Source organism: Dendrobates tinctorius, unplaced genomic scaffold, assembly GCF_039654945.1.
Source record: "Dendrobates tinctorius isolate UK_male_01 unplaced genomic scaffold, ASM3965494v1 ptg000107l, whole genome shotgun sequence".
Lineage (NCBI taxonomy): Eukaryota > Metazoa > Chordata > Amphibia > Anura > Dendrobatidae > Dendrobates > Dendrobates tinctorius.
In genome coordinates, this window is record NW_027361775.1 from 2,849,811 (window position 1) to 2,863,771 (window position 13,961).

Genomic DNA, 13,961 nt, shown 5'->3' on the forward strand with positions numbered 1-13,961 from the left:
TTCAACTTTGAAATATATTATACATACTATATACAGTATACACTGCTCAAAAACAAAGGGAACACTCAAATAACACATCCTAGATCTGAATGAATGAAATATTCTCATTGACTACTTTGTTCTGTAGAAAGTTGAATGTGCTGACAACAAAATCACACAAAATCATCAATGGAAATCAACTTTATTAACCAATGGAGACCTGGATTTGGAGTCACACACAAATTGAAGTGGAATGTAATGTCCTTAAAACAAGTCAACATGAGGCTCAGTATTGTGTGTGGCCTCCAGGTGCCTGTATGACCTCCCTACTGTACAACGCCTGGGCATGCTCCTGATGAGGCGGCGGATGGTCTCCTGAGGGATCTCCTCCCAGACCTGGACTAAAGCATCTGCCAACTCCTGGACAGTCTGTGGTGCAACGTGACATTGGTGGATAGAGCGAGACATGATGTCCCAGATGTGCTCAATCGGATTCAGGTCTGGGGAATGGGTTGGCACACTCCAGCCACATGAGGTCTGGCATTGTCCTGCATTAGGAGGAACCCAGGGCCAACTGCACCAGCATATGATCTCACAAGGGGTCTGAGGATCTCATCTCGGTACCTAATGGCAGTCAAGCTACCTCTGGTGAACACATGGAGGGCTGTGCAGCCCTCCAAAGAAATGTCACCCCACTCCATTACTGACCCACTGCCAAAGCGGTCTTGCTGAAGGATGTTGCAGGCAGCAGATCGCTCTCCACAGCATCTCCAGACTCTGTCACGTCTATCACATGTGCTCAGTGTGAAGCTGCTTTCATCTTTGAAGAGCACAGGGCGCCAGTGGCAAATTTGCCAATCCTGGTGTTCTGTGGCAAATGCCAAGCGTCCTGCATGGTGTTGGGCTGTGAGCACAACCCCCATCTGTGGACGTCGGGCCCTCAGGCCAGCCTCATGGAGTCGGGGTTTCTAACTGTTTGTGCAGACACATGCACATTTGTGGCCTGCTGAATGCCATTTTGCTGGGCTCTGGCAGTGCTCCTCCTGTTCCTCCTTGCAAAAAGGGGGAGGTAGCGGTCCTGCTACTGGGATTTTGCCCTCCTACAGCCCACTGCACGTCTCCTGGTGTACTGGCCTGTCTCCTGGTAGCGCCTCCAGCCTCTGGACACTACGCTGACAGACACAGCAAACCTTTTTGCCACAGCTTGCATTGATGCGCCATCCTGGATGAGCTGCACTACCTGGACAACTTGTGTGGGTTGTAGAGTCTGTCTCATGCTACCACGAGTGTGAAAGCACAACCAACATTCAAAAGTGACCAAAACATCAGCCAGAAAGCATTGGTACTGAGATGTGGTCTGTGGTCCCCACCTGCAGAACCACTCCTTTATTGAGGGTGTCTTGATAATTGCCAATAATTTCCATCTGTTGTCTATTCCATTTACACAACAGCATGTGAAATTGATTGTCAATCACTGTTGCTTCCTAAGTGGACAGTTTGATTTCACAGAAGTTTGATTTACTTGGAGCTATATTCTGTTGCTTAAGTGTTCCCTTTATTTTTTTGAGCAGTGTATTTATACATATTAGATTCAAATATTTATTTTTTTTAAATGGCTGAAATTGTATTCAGTCACTTCTTTATTGCATCTGAAAAACACTTATAATGTGCTTGTCACTGTCATGCAGAGTGACACTTTTAATTAGACATACACTTCTCACAAAAAGTTAGGGATATTTAGCTTTTGGGAGAAATTTCAGGATGAACCTAAAATGAACTGTATTCTTTTCAGGTGAACTTAATGTGACTGTCTCTAAACTTTTGAATACACGTGTCCAACTGTTCAATGTTTCAGTACTTTTTGCACAACTTGCTGTTCTCTAACAAGGAGCGTGATGTCAAAATTCACAACAGGTGTTTGATCCATTTATTGGCCAATACATTTCTTGGTTCAACTAGAATTGGAATTGGTCCTCCTCATCATGCTGTTCACATTTTTACATCATGAGACGAAGACGACACCTAACAATTGATCGACAGTACCTCGCCATTGTGGGGCTTCAAGCAGGATGTTCTCAGATGGAAGTGGCCACTGAGCTTAGAGTGTCACAAAGTGTCATCAGCAGGGTGCAACAGACCTATAAAGAGAGACTGGAAGAGTCAAAGAAAGGCAGAGAAGTGGATGTCCTTTTGCCACATCCCACAATGATGATCACTTCATTGTGAACTATGCCCTTCGTAACCGGATGATGAATGCCACACAACTCCAGGCACATTTAAGGGAGGTGAGAGGTACCCAAATATCACATCAGACCATTCAAAATTGTTCACCTCAGTGTTGTCTGCGTGCTAGAAAACTTGCAAGAATATCCAACTACACCACCAGGTACAAGTATTATTGCTTTGCATCTATGCTGGATGAGGGACCAGTGGGCCTCAGTGCTGTTCATTGATAAAATTCAATTCACACTGAGCAGAAATGATGACCACCAACAATGTTGGAGACATCAGGAGAGCACTATGCATCAGCCACTGTGGTCACCAGGTGTGTCTTGTCAATACAGAACTGCCCTACACTTTGTGAACGGTACAGTGACAAGCCCCTACTAATTGAATAACATTATTAATCTAGTCATTATGCCTCTGCATGAACAGCACATGCCTAATTTCACCTTCATGAACGACAATGCTTCATCTCATCGAGGTCGCATCATTAGGGAATGGCTGCTGGAGTGGCCTGCAATTTCTTCAGACCGTATCCCATAGAAAATCTATGGGATGAGCTGAGTTGCTGTGTAGCGACTCATAACTCTGTACTCCAGAGCCTCAGTGACCTGATAGCCACACTTCAACAAGAGTGGGATACCATGCCTTAACAGACAATAACTCAACTTGTAAGCAGAATCAGACATTGTTGTCAAGCTGAAAATTGATGCTCAAGGCCACATTACAAGTTATTGTGATATTTACATTTTTTGTTGGGGTATATTCTCCGTTGTTGTTGGCTTTCGTTTCAATAAATTGTTTGAGATGAGGAAATCAAATCACCATAGTATGCTTCTATTTAAATGCTCTACTTTCATGATAAAATGTCACTGTAGAGTGAACTTTTTATGTTTTCCATAAATTTCGCCCACAATCCAAATATCTTTAACGTTTTCCTGTGTAGTGTATTTTAAACTTCACCTGAAAGATGAGGCACATTTGCGGTTCAGGAATCTGCACAGATTGCTGACATCCAATATGACTTTAATCTTGGCAATCAATTACTACTTTTGTAAATAGAGTATAATACACACAATTGATAGCACAATGGGCTGGAAAACAGTAACATCATATATAAATACTCATAAATACAAGTAGTAAAATAGGTAAGTGTTCCAGCTCATTGTAAACCAGTGCAGGACACACTGTAAATATACAATAACTCTAGAGAAAAAAACAGTGTATAGACGTCCAGAATATAATGAAAAAATCACAAATCTTTATTAAGGTCCCAAGTTAAAATGGCATTGTGGCAAAAAAGTGACACATGAAAGAACAGGGCAAGTAGTGAACAGCGCACATAAAAAAAAGCCATCAAAATATTATAGCATAAAGACTGGGAGTGTAAATAGTTATCTATACCATATGGTCACAGGAAACAAGCCACCAAGGGCTAATAATAAGTAGATGGCCGGCATAAATAAATGAAGGGAAAAGTCCCCAGCTGATCAACTAGGTGGACTGAGTAGTGAAACCATGCGACCACAGGAATAATCAAACACATACCAAGAGGAGAGACACTGGACACCACGCTCTGCAAAACCCCAACGCGCGTTTCGGAAATAACTTCCTTCCTCAGGGGGTGTGTCGCAGTGCTGCGGTGTCATCATTAAACCTGCTGACAAGGGGGGGTAATGTCGTCCTGTGGCCGGTTGATATGTATGAGAGAGAGGCATTTCGTCAGTTGAACAACAATACCTGTTATAGGAAACTGACATATAACCCTCTCTCTGCACACTCTTCCCAATTGGAGATTATCCTGAAAAGATCTCTACAGGACAGCATTATCACCAAGGAACTATTCTCTGCATTGTTGGTGACTGAACCAGCGATCCCTGCACTTTATCTTCTCCCAAAGGTATATAAAAACCCCTCCGTACCACCCGGGCGACCTATTGTATCTGGACGTGGTAATATTCTTGAAAACATCAATAGATGGATTGATTATCATTTACAGCCTCTCGTGACTAGCCTCCCTTCCTTTCTCCGTGATACTGGTGACCTGCTGCGCAGGGTCGACGGGCTTTGCCTCGAGGGTGATACTCTTTTAGTTTCAGCAGATGTAGAGTCCCTCTATACTAATATTAGACACACTGACGGTTTGAGAGCCGTGAGGTTCTTTCTTAATACATCTAGCCTTTCTATAGGCTTGAGGGACCTCCTGCTGGAACTATTGGAGTTCACTCTCACCCATAATTTTTATGTTTTCACTACCAGGCTTTATGCTATAATATTTTGATGATTTTTTTTGATGAGCGCTGTTCTCTACTTGCCCTGTTCTTTCATGTGTCACTTTTTTGCCACAATGCCATTTTAACTTGGGACCTTAATAAAGATTTGTGTGATTTTTTCATTATATTCTGGACGTCTATGCACTGTTTTTTTTCTCTGGAGTTTTTGTAAATAGTGAGAAAGATATTTTATGGCATTAGTCATACATCAGTGATTTTTCACATATGCAAAGAAAAAAACAGTCAGAGTTTCATGAGCGTTTTGGATCGGACTTGCATCAATGTTTAGTTTGAGTGTGAGTTTCTACCGTTGGTGTTTAATCACTGCTTTTATTGTATGAAAAAAAAAATAACTTCCAAATCTTATCCTATACATTACAATATTAAATACTGGTGGTAAATGGATTGCACACTGATGACATTTGTGAGCTGTCTGTGATTTTCACTTTTCATCCATAACTCTGATCAAAAAATGGATGTGAACAGCTCCATAGACTATTGTGTGTTCTATCCATGAAAACCATAGATAGAAGAGATGAGTGAAAACAGACTTCTGAATTAGACCTAAGAGTTAAGTACCACCATGTGACCAAAAGCCACATCCATCTCTGGGGAAAATGAGCAGACAAGTTTTTGAGAACAGTTTTTAAAGATATTATGACAAGCAATTTATCTTGCAAATTATTTTTTGATTTTAAGTAACAATCCCCCCGAATAAGCTCTATCCTTTTTCCTCATAGTTTACCCCAAGCAATCTAATTTAAGAACATGCTTACCTGTAAAAAAAAAAAAAATTACCACTGTTGATTCATTGCTGGCTCCCAACATCTTGCTTATGACACTCAATGGCCTAAGAGATTACATAGAAAATTTACTTTATGGCTATTGTAAAGTTTAATAACAATAAATTACAAAGCCATAAAACCTCACAAACTTTTTTATTTCCTTTTCTCATCAATACAATGGCAAATTTACCAGAAATCAACACAAACGGTTTTTCTATGTATACTATATCTCTAAAAGGGATTCACTGTCAATTAGAACATACGGTAAGTACTTTTCATGTAAAAAAATACTTCAGTAAGCAATACATTTTGGCATTATTCTCTTCTTATCTTAATGCATAGTATTTTAAATGTTAACTTGTGTTGATGTTTTGATATTCTACTTTATTTCCCACTCCAGGGAGAGCCCGGAGTTTCTGGTTCCAGAGGAGAGGTATGTATACCTGTCACTAGATTAAACCTGGACATGAATGCTATTTTTTAGCAAAATACATAAATTATCGCTTTAGTTACTATAGAAGAGCAGATCCGTTGAAATTTGAATTCAGCAAAGAATATGGATTTCCCATGGAAATTCAATTTGCAGTGAAATTATTCCCTGCCAATTCAATGTTCCATATAATGCACTGGGGCCTCACCAGGCCCCAGAGTAAAATAGAGGTAGGGCATAAAATAAAAAAAACAACCCCTCAGCTCACTACTCACGAGTCCCACTATTTCCAGCCTACCATCTGGTCTTTACATCTATTCTTTTTCCCTTCCCCATTGCGCTAATTATTTTTAACCTTCTTTATATGAAGTTGTGCTTGCAGCTTCACTTGGCCTTGGATGTCACTGTGCACGTGCCGTATCGTCACTTTGGTGACACATATCTTAATGTAGTGATGTCAAGATGTCATTACATGCTTCGCCTGAGTGGCAGTTTGGTGCTCGTGCAGTGACGTCAGTCAAAGGCCTTTTTGAGCCAGAAGCCAGCGCCTAGTGTGATGGAAACAGAAGAGAGTATATGTGACAAGGGAATTAGAAAAGAATAGGTGCCAAAGATGGTAGAGTAGGTTGCAGAGATCACGGGACAGTTAACTGGTGAGATGAGAATTATTTTTTTAACTATTTGTCTGGCCCTCTAGAATTAATTTGAAGACAACTTATATTCTGGTGAATACAACTTTTTGCAAAATTTGAGTAAAATTCAGTTCTACTTTACTTGAATTTTTTTTCTTATCTCTACTAGTTGCTCTTTTTAGTTCTTTGTTTCAAAGAATGTTAAATTCTGGTTAACTTTAGAATCAATGTAATAAAATCAGATAAAGGCAACACATTACACATAGTGTCTGATCAGGGTATAGTGCAGAAGGAGCGGTGCAGATTGAGGTATTGCTTTTTTGTTAATCATTCAGTACAGCTTGTACTCTATTCATTAAAATCTCTGATCATTTTGGGCTTAGTAGTCAAATGTTGGCCCCTCAATAGTAATTGACGTAATTGGAATCTCTGAATACATGCTTAAGGTTCATTTAGACAAACCAAAAGTTGGCAAATTTGTGTTCTTTGAAACTCCCCTTCACTGAAGATTGGCCGCCAATCATCAAGTGAACAAAACAAAAAGCTGATTTTTCTGGTGATTAGATTGCTCATGTTGGCATTAAAATCAAAGTTTTCAGCAGTACACCACCCTACAGAAACATGAGATGGGCTGCCATAAGGATTATATTCTGTGTTTACAGAATAATTCTGGCCGGCCTGTCTAAACTGGATATTATGTACAGGTGCTTCTCACAAAATTAGAAAATCATCAAAAAGTTAATTTATTTCAGTTCTTCAATACCAAAATTGAAACTCATATATTATATATAGTCATTACAAACAGAGTGATGTATTTCAAGTGTTTATTTCTGCTAATGTTGATTATTACGGCTTACAGCCAATGAAAACCCAAAAGTCATTATCTCAGTAAATTAGAATACTTTATAACATCAGCTTGAAAAATGATTTTAAAATCCGAAATGTTGGCCTACTGAAATGTATGTTCAGTAAATGCACTCAATACTTAGTCAGGGCTCTTTTTGCATCAATTACTGCTTCAATGTAGCGTGGCATGGAGGCGATCAGCCTGTGGTACTGCTGAGGTGTTATGGAAGCCCAGGTTGATTTGATAACAGTCTTCAGCTCATCTGCATTGCTGGGCCTGGTTTCTCCCATCTTCCTCTTGACAATACCCCATGGTCTATGGGGTTAAGGTCAGGTGAGTTTGCTGGTCAATCAAGCGCAGTGATTCTGTTGTTTTTAAACCAGGTATTGGTACTATGGCAGTGTGGACAGGTGCCAACTCCTGCTGAAGAATGAAATTTCCATCTCCAGAAAGCTTGTCGGCAGAGGGAAGCATGAAGTGCTCTAACATTTTCTGGTAGATGGCTGCGCTGACTTTGGTTTTGAAAAAACACAGTGGACCCTTTTAAAAACACTAATACTTCCATCCATGTAAATAGTTGTGTTACGACACCAATTCTAAATACGAGACCAGCATAAGTCTTTTCATTATCTTATGCTCCTTATACCTCTGGATGCAAAATTTCTAAATGTGAATTATCAACTAATTATCAGTTATTATATGGTTTATGTTACTTCTGAATTTGTTATAACTGTATAACTACACTTTATTGTAAATTATTTTGAATTTACTCAAGTTCAACGAATACTTCTTCTTTGCATGTTAAAATGATTTTATTCAATAAAAATTAATTGAATATAAAACACAGTGGACCTACATCAACAGATGACATGGCTCCCCAAAACCATCACTGATTGTGGAAACTTCACACTAGACCTCAAGAAGCTTGGATTGTGTGCCTCTCCACTCTTCCTCCAGACTCTGTGACCTTGATTTTCAAATGAAATGCAAATGAAATGCAAAATTTACTTTCATCTGAAAACAATACCTTGGACTACTGAGCAACAGTCCAGTTCTATTTCTCCTTGGCACAGGTAAGTTGCTTCTGGTGTTATCTATTGGTCATGAGTGGCTTGACACTTGTAACCCATACGTCTGTGTGTGGTGGCTATTGAGGCAATGACTCCAGCAGCAGTCCACTCCTAGAGAATCTCCCCCAAATTTTTGAATGGCCTTTTCTTAACAATCCTTTCAAGGCTGTAGGTGATTGTGCACCTTTTTCTACCACACTTTTTCCTTCCACTCAACTTTTCATTAATATGCTTGGATACAGCACTCTGTGAACAGCCAGCTTCTTTAGCAATCACATTTTGTGACTTAACCTACTTGTGAAGTAGATCAACTACCACCTTCTGGCCATCTGTCACGTCAGCAGTCTTCCCCATGATTGTGGAGCCTACTGAAACAGACTAAGCAACATTTTTAAAGGAAGCCTTTGCATGTGTTTTTGTTAATTATTCTAATTTACTGAGGTAATGACTTTTGGGTTTTCATTGTAAGCCATAAACATCAACATTAGAAGAAATAAACACTTGAAATAGATCACTCTGTAATGACTCTATATAATATATGAGTTTCACTTTTTGTATTGAAGAACTGAAACAAATTAAGCTTTTGATGATATTCTAATTTTGTGAGAAGTACCTGTAGGTTTGACTTTCAGCCACTTAATAGGTCACCCCCTTAACTGGTAAGTCCAGAATGACATTTGATTTAAATGAATAAAAAGTAAGCTATACAGAATCTTCTCCTGCTCTAAAATGTAACATGCTGCACATTTATTTCTTAGAATATCCAAGTTGATCGATTGCCTGTTACCCAAAAAATATATCTTTGCACTAAGATAGCCAGTGGATAGAATAAACAAAATTGAGAATCTTCAGTTGTTGATATATTTTAATGGCTAATTGAAAAGATAACACAATTTTATGGGTAATAGGGAATGATGTAAAAGCATACTTATTGAATCGATTTACTTATACTGCTATCTTTTCAGAAAGGAGACATTGGAGAACCAGGACTTCTAGGATTTAATGGACAAAGAGGAGAGCCTGGTCCTCCAGGTTTAATTGGTACTCCTGGCCCTAGGGGTCTTAGTGGGGATAGAGGTCCACCCGGTCAAGAAGGAAGACCTGTATGTAACATTCTTTTTTCATGTATTCATTTTGCTTTAAACTAATTTAAACCATGAAATGGATTGTGAAAATGTATGCAAATTGATTCAAAGCTATGTAAACCAATGTCTCTGTCATCAGTGTTTCAGTCAGTTTACGTCAGTTGGTGAGGAAAAAATATTAAATGATTAGCATGTTCTTTTGGCAAGCTCAAAAATGGTAGTTTAACATTGATGTGCCTTTTAACCCCTTCACGACCAATGACGCCACATATGCGTCATGAAAGTCGGTGCTCCCTCCCTTCCAAGCCCCGATGTGTGCCCAAACAGTGGTTTACCCCAACATATGGGGTATCAGCGTACTCAGGAAAAATTGCACAACAACTTTTGGGGTCTAATTTCTCCTGTTACTCTTGGGAAAATAAAAAATTGGGGGCTAATTTTTGTGGAAAGAAATGATTTTTTTATTTTCACATCTCTGCGTTATAAACTTCTGTGAAGCACTTGGAGGTTCAAAGTGCTCACCAGACATCTAGATAAGTTCTTTGGAAGGTCTTGTTTCCAAAATGGGGTCACTTGTGGGGGGTTTCTACTGTTTAGGCACATCAGGGGCTCTACAAACGTAACGATGACCACAGACCTTTCCATCAAAGTCTGCATTTCAAAACGTCAGTCACTACTTCCATTCCGAGCCCTTACGTGTGCCCAAACAATGGTTCCCCCATATATGGAGTACCAGCGTACTCAGGACAAACTGGACAACAACTTTTGGGGTCAAATTTCTCCTGTTACCCTTGTGAAAAAAAATTGTGGGCTAAAAATCATTTTATTTAGAAAAAAAATGATTTTTTATTTTCATGGCTCTGCGTTATAAACTTCTGTGAAGCACTTGAGGGTTCAAGGTGCTCACCACACATCTAGGTAAGTTTCTTGGGGGGTCTAGTTTCCAAAATGGGGTCACTTGTGTGGGGTTTCCACAGTTTAGGTACATCAGGGGCTCTGCAAATTTAACATGACGCCCCCAGACCATTCCATCATAGTCAGCATTTCATAATGTCACTACTTCCCTTCCGAGCCCCGTCGTGTGCCCAAACAGTAGTCCCCCCCACATATGGGGTACCAGCATACTCAGGAGAAACTGGACAACAACTTTTGGAGTCCAATTTATCCTGTTACCCTTGTGAAAAAAACATTGTTGGCTAAAAATCATTTTTTTTGAGGAAAAAAATGATTTTTTATTTTCACGGCTCTGCCTTATAAACTTCTGTGAAGCATTTGGGGGTTCAAGGTGTTCACCACACATCTAGATAAGTTCCTTAGGGGGTCTAGTTTCCAAAATGGGGTCTCTTGTGGAGGGTTTCCACAGTTTAGGTACATCAGGGGCTCTGCAAATGTAACATGATGCCCGCAGACGATTCCATCAAAGTCAGCATTTCAAAATGTCACTACTTCCCTTCCAAGCCCCGACGTATGCCTAAACAGTGGTCCCCCCACATATAGGGTACCAGCGTACTCAGGACAAACTGGACTACAACTTTTGTGGTCCAATTTCTCCTGGTACCCTTGAGAAAATAAAAAAATTGCGCCCTAAAAAATAATTTTTTGAGGAAAAAAAATATTTTTTATTTTCACGGCTCTGCATTATAAACTTTTGTGAAGCACTTGGGGGTCAAAAGTGCTCACCATGCATCTAGATAAGTTCCTTAGGGGGCCTAGTTTCCAAAATGGGGTCATTTGTGGGGCGCTCCAATGTTTATGCACACAGGGGCTCTCCAAACACGACATGGTGTCCACTAATGATTGGAGCTAATTTTCATTTCAAAAAGTCAAATGGCGCTCCTTCCCTTCTGAGCCCTGCCGTGCGCCCAAACAGTGGTTCCCCCCACATATGGGGTACCAGCATACTCACGACAAACTGGACAACTTTTGTGGTCAAATTTCTCCTGTTAGCCATGTGAAAATAAAAAATAGCGTGCTAAAAAATCATTTTTGAGGAAAAAAAAGATTTTTTATTTTCACTGCTCTGCGTTATAAACTTTTGTGAAGTACTTGGGGGTTCAAAGTGCTCACCACACATCTAGATAAGTTCCATAAGGGGTCTAGTTTCCAAAATGGGGTCACTTGTGGGGGATTTTCACTGTTTAGGCACACAGGGGCTCTCCAAACGCGACATGGTGTCCGATAATGATTGGAGCTAATTTTTCATTCAAAAAGTCAAATAACGCTCCTTCCCTTCTGGTGGTTTATGACCACATATGAGTTATCAGTGTACTCAGGAGAAATTGCTCAACAAATTTTAGGATCCATTGTATCCTGTTGCCCATGTGAAAATGAAAAAACTGAGGCTAAAGAAAATTTTTGTGAAAAAAAGTACTTTTTTTTCTACGGATCAATTTGTGAAGCACCTGGGGGTTCAAAGTGATCACTATGCATCTAGATAAGTTCCTTGGGGGGTCTAGTTTCCAAAATGGGGTCATTTGTGGGGGAGCTCCAATGTTTAGGCACACAGGGGCTCTCCAAACATGACATGGCAACCGCTAAATATTCCAGCATATTTTCCACAAAAAGTCAAGTGGCGCTCCTTCCCCTCTGAGCCCTGCCGTGCACCCAAACAGTGGTTTATGACCACATATGAGGTATCGGTGTACTCAGGAGAGATTGCCCAACAAATTTTAGGATCCATTTTATCCTGTTGCCCATGTTAAAATGAAAAAATTGATGCTAAAAGAAAATTTTTGTTGGAAAAATTAAAATGTCCATTTTTTCCTTCCATGTTGCTTTAGTTCCTGTGAAACACCTGAAGGGTTAATAATCTTCTTGAATGTAGTTTTGAGTAGCTTGAGGGGTGCACTTATTAGAATGGTGTCACTTTTGGGTATTTTCTGCCATATAGACCCCTCAAAGTGACTTCAAATGTGAGGTGGTCCCTAAATAAATGGTTTTGTAAATTTTGTTGAAAAAATGAGAAATCGCTGGTCAACTTTTAACCCTTATAACTTCCTAACAAAAAAAAAGGTTGTTTCCAAAATTGTGCCGATGTAAAGTAGACATGTGGGAAATGTTATTTAGTAACTATTTTGTGTCACATAACTCTCTGGTTTAACAGAATAAAAATTCAAAATTTGAAAATTGCAAAATTTTCTAAATTTTTGAAAAATTTCTGATTTTTTCACAAATAAACACAAAAATTATCGACCAAAATTTACCACTAACATGAAGCCCAATATGTCATGAAAAAACAATCTCAGAATCGCTAGGATGTGTTGAAGCGTTGAGGGGGACCATGCATACCAGAAAAGCGGGGTGAGAGGACCATGCATTCCAGTAAAGGGGGTGAGTGGGACCATGCATACCAGGAAAGGAGGGTGAGGCGACCATGCATACCAGGAAAGGGGGTGACGGTGACCATACATACCAGCGAAGGGGGTGAGGGGACCATGCATATGTATTGTATGCATAACAGGAAAGGGGGGTGAGAGTGACGGGACCATGCATATCAGGAAAGGGGGGTGAGGGGGACCATGCATACCAGGAAAGAGGGGTGAGGGGACCATGCATACCAGAAAAGTGGGGTGAGAGGACCATGCATACCAGTAAAGGGGGGTGAGGGGGACCATGCATAACAGGAAAGGAGGGTGAGGGGACCATGCCTACCAGGAAAGGGGGGTGACGGTGACCATACATACCAGGATAGGGGGTGAGGGGGGACCATGCATACCAGGAAAGGAGGGTCAGGGGACCATGCATACCAGGAAAGAGGGGTGAGAGGACCATGCATATCAGGATTGGGGGGTACATTATTGCATTATAATTAAATGTTCATTAATAAACTGCATACATATTCTAGAATACCCGATGTGTTAGAATCGGGCCACCATCTAGTACTGTATCTAATATACATCTTGATGTGTTTCAAAAAGACGTTAGAAAGTGAATAGATGTGCCTGTTTTCAAAAACAGCCCAAAAAAATTGGCGAAAGTGCAAGTTCCCATCGCGGTCCCGACCTGTTGTAGGTACCAAGTATTCTGAAATTTAAATGCTTTGTGTCTCAAAGCAAAACGAATCCCCTCACATACAAAGTCAATGAATGCAATGTCTTTGTCCGTTGTGGCTAAATTTTCCCTTATCACATCTACCCCTAGATCCTGGGGGATCTTAGTATAGAGACTTTACACATCAATGGACACAAGAGAAAAACCAGGCTGCCGTTCAAAATCATTGACAACTTTCAAAAAATCTTTAGTGTCTTTTTTATATGAGGGGATGTCGCCAAGAAGAGGACGAAGCAGCCAATCCATATACTGGGAGAGAGGTTCAGTAAGAGACCCTATCCCGGACACAATGGGTCGGCCGGGAGGGCAGGACATAGACTTATGTATTTTAGGAATACATTACCAATAGGGTTTTTTGGCAGAACTCCGGTAGCAAGCGTTCTGCTAATTTCTTAGGGATGACCCCTGATTCAACATATCTCCTGAGAAAAGAACGAAGATCATTATTAAATTTTCCCATGGGATCATTTTTAAGCTTCATGTAAGTATTAACATCAGAAAGTTGTCTGGTGGCTTCATTCAAATAAACTGACCTTGGCAACAGCACCGTGTTGCCACCTTTATCTGCGGTTCTTACCACAACATCA

At 40.2% G+C, this 13,961-nt stretch overlaps 1 protein-coding gene across 1 annotated transcript in view; it reads left to right on the top strand.

Annotated features, from left to right (window-relative positions):
• COL21A1 (collagen type XXI alpha 1 chain) overlaps positions 1 to 13,961 on the top strand; it is a 526,378-nt gene that overhangs the window by 461,930 nt on the left and 50,487 nt on the right. The window contains exons 25-26 of the mRNA XM_073589133.1: positions 5,661 to 5,693; positions 9,205 to 9,342. Of these exons, the coding sequence (XP_073445234.1) occupies positions 5,661 to 5,693; positions 9,205 to 9,342 (171 nt within the window). The remainder of the gene's footprint in view (positions 1 to 5,660; positions 5,694 to 9,204; positions 9,343 to 13,961) is intronic.